At 50.0% G+C, this 1,418-nt stretch overlaps 1 protein-coding gene across 1 annotated transcript; it reads right to left on the reverse strand. All coding sequences in view use genetic code 11, as the record gives it.

Moving 5' to 3' along the window:
- Nucleotides 1-584: 584 nt before the first annotated feature.
- Nucleotides 585-1,043, reverse strand: EGR_03679 (hypothetical protein; the record flags this gene model as incomplete). The annotated part of the gene is made up of 1 exon (XM_024492928.1): nucleotides 585-1,043. The coding sequence occupies one exon, from the start codon at nucleotides 1,041-1,043 to the stop codon at nucleotides 585-587; it is 459 nt and encodes a 152-aa protein (XP_024352585.1).
- Nucleotides 1,044-1,418: the final 375 nt, after the last annotated feature.

Genomic DNA, 1,418 nt, shown 5'->3' on the forward strand with positions numbered 1-1,418 from the left:
GCTGCCACATCAACCTTGGTCTATCTACACGCAATACCTCCGAAGTTCGTCTTCTCTCCATTCACAACATTCATTCCCCCCCAACAAATGGACCACAGCAGAAGTTCACCAGCCACATTACAGCCAATAAAGGTGCATTTCAACCCACGTATCCACCATCACAACTGGTTCGCATTCAGTCTACTTGCTAGACCACATCTTCTCCACTACCACTCCTCACTCAAATTCATCTACTCCACTTACTACTAACACCGACTCACCACCTCCAAATTAACACAACCTCTCACCACAACACAAATTTCGGCTGTCCACAGAGATGAACTACGACTTGATGAATTGCCTTACTTTCACTCTGCCCTTTGATGCACCAACTGCGCCAATTACTCCAACCACCTCCACGTCAACCGCTTCATCTCCGCAACCAAAATAATAGAAAAAGCACTCACACTAACCGAATGGTGCACCCTCTGCCGCAGTCGCATCACAGAAAAAGGACCGCCTCTCACTTCTGCTCCACCTCTCAACCCTTCCTCTCCAACGTTTGCACGCTGCCTTTTTGCACCTTCCTGTTAACTCGCCTCCCCCTACTGCATCGAGGCAAACTTCATTGCAGCGGTCGAAATGGAGTCGTATGCAAAATTAATCGGCCGCCTGACTAAGAAGATGGGTTGTGCCACGTCCTCCAACACCGAGTATCGCTTTGACCACTTCACACCTACAAATGATGGCATGCACACATGCACACGTATATACGTGTTTGTGCGTGTGTGGGTAGGTAGGTAGGTGGGTGGGTGGGTTGGTGGGTTGTAGGTGAGTGGGAGGGTGGGTGTCAAAGTGCCATTAACGATATTCTCTTTATGATGCCTCGTGTGGACAGGTTGGTGGACAAAGGCGATTTCATTTCGTGAATGACCCTGGTGACTGATCATGAATGAAATTGTCCCAATAGAGGAAGTTATTGGTCTGTGAGTGTGTGGCATTATGTCCACAGTAGAAACCCGTGCAGTTGGCAGTTGGTCGAAAGCTGCCACAATTATCCTCATGCATTCTACTGTCCATCCTTCTTTCCATCCCTCCATCCACCCATCCATCCATCCATCCATCCATCCGTCTGTTTGTCTATCTGTCTATCCATCTGACTATCCGCAGAAGGCGGTTGTGATGACAATGAGTGAGGTGGTAGGGGCACGGTGACAGAGGAGTGGGTGGGCACAAAAGCAGGTAGGCAAGTAAGAAAGGAGGCAGACAAGAGGGCAGGAAAGAAGGAAGCCAGTAGTGGAGGTGGATGATGACGAGGCTGACAAGGGATGAAAAGAAGACAAGAGAAGAAGAAGAAGCAGATGAGGAGGAGGAGGAGGAGGAGGAGGAGGAGGAGGAGGAGGAGGAGGAGGAGGAGGAGGAGGAGGAGGAGGAGGAGG

This window comes from Echinococcus granulosus (assembly GCF_000524195.1).
Source record: "Echinococcus granulosus chromosome Unknown EG_S00020, whole genome shotgun sequence".
NCBI classification, from domain to species: domain Eukaryota; kingdom Metazoa; phylum Platyhelminthes; class Cestoda; order Cyclophyllidea; family Taeniidae; genus Echinococcus; species Echinococcus granulosus.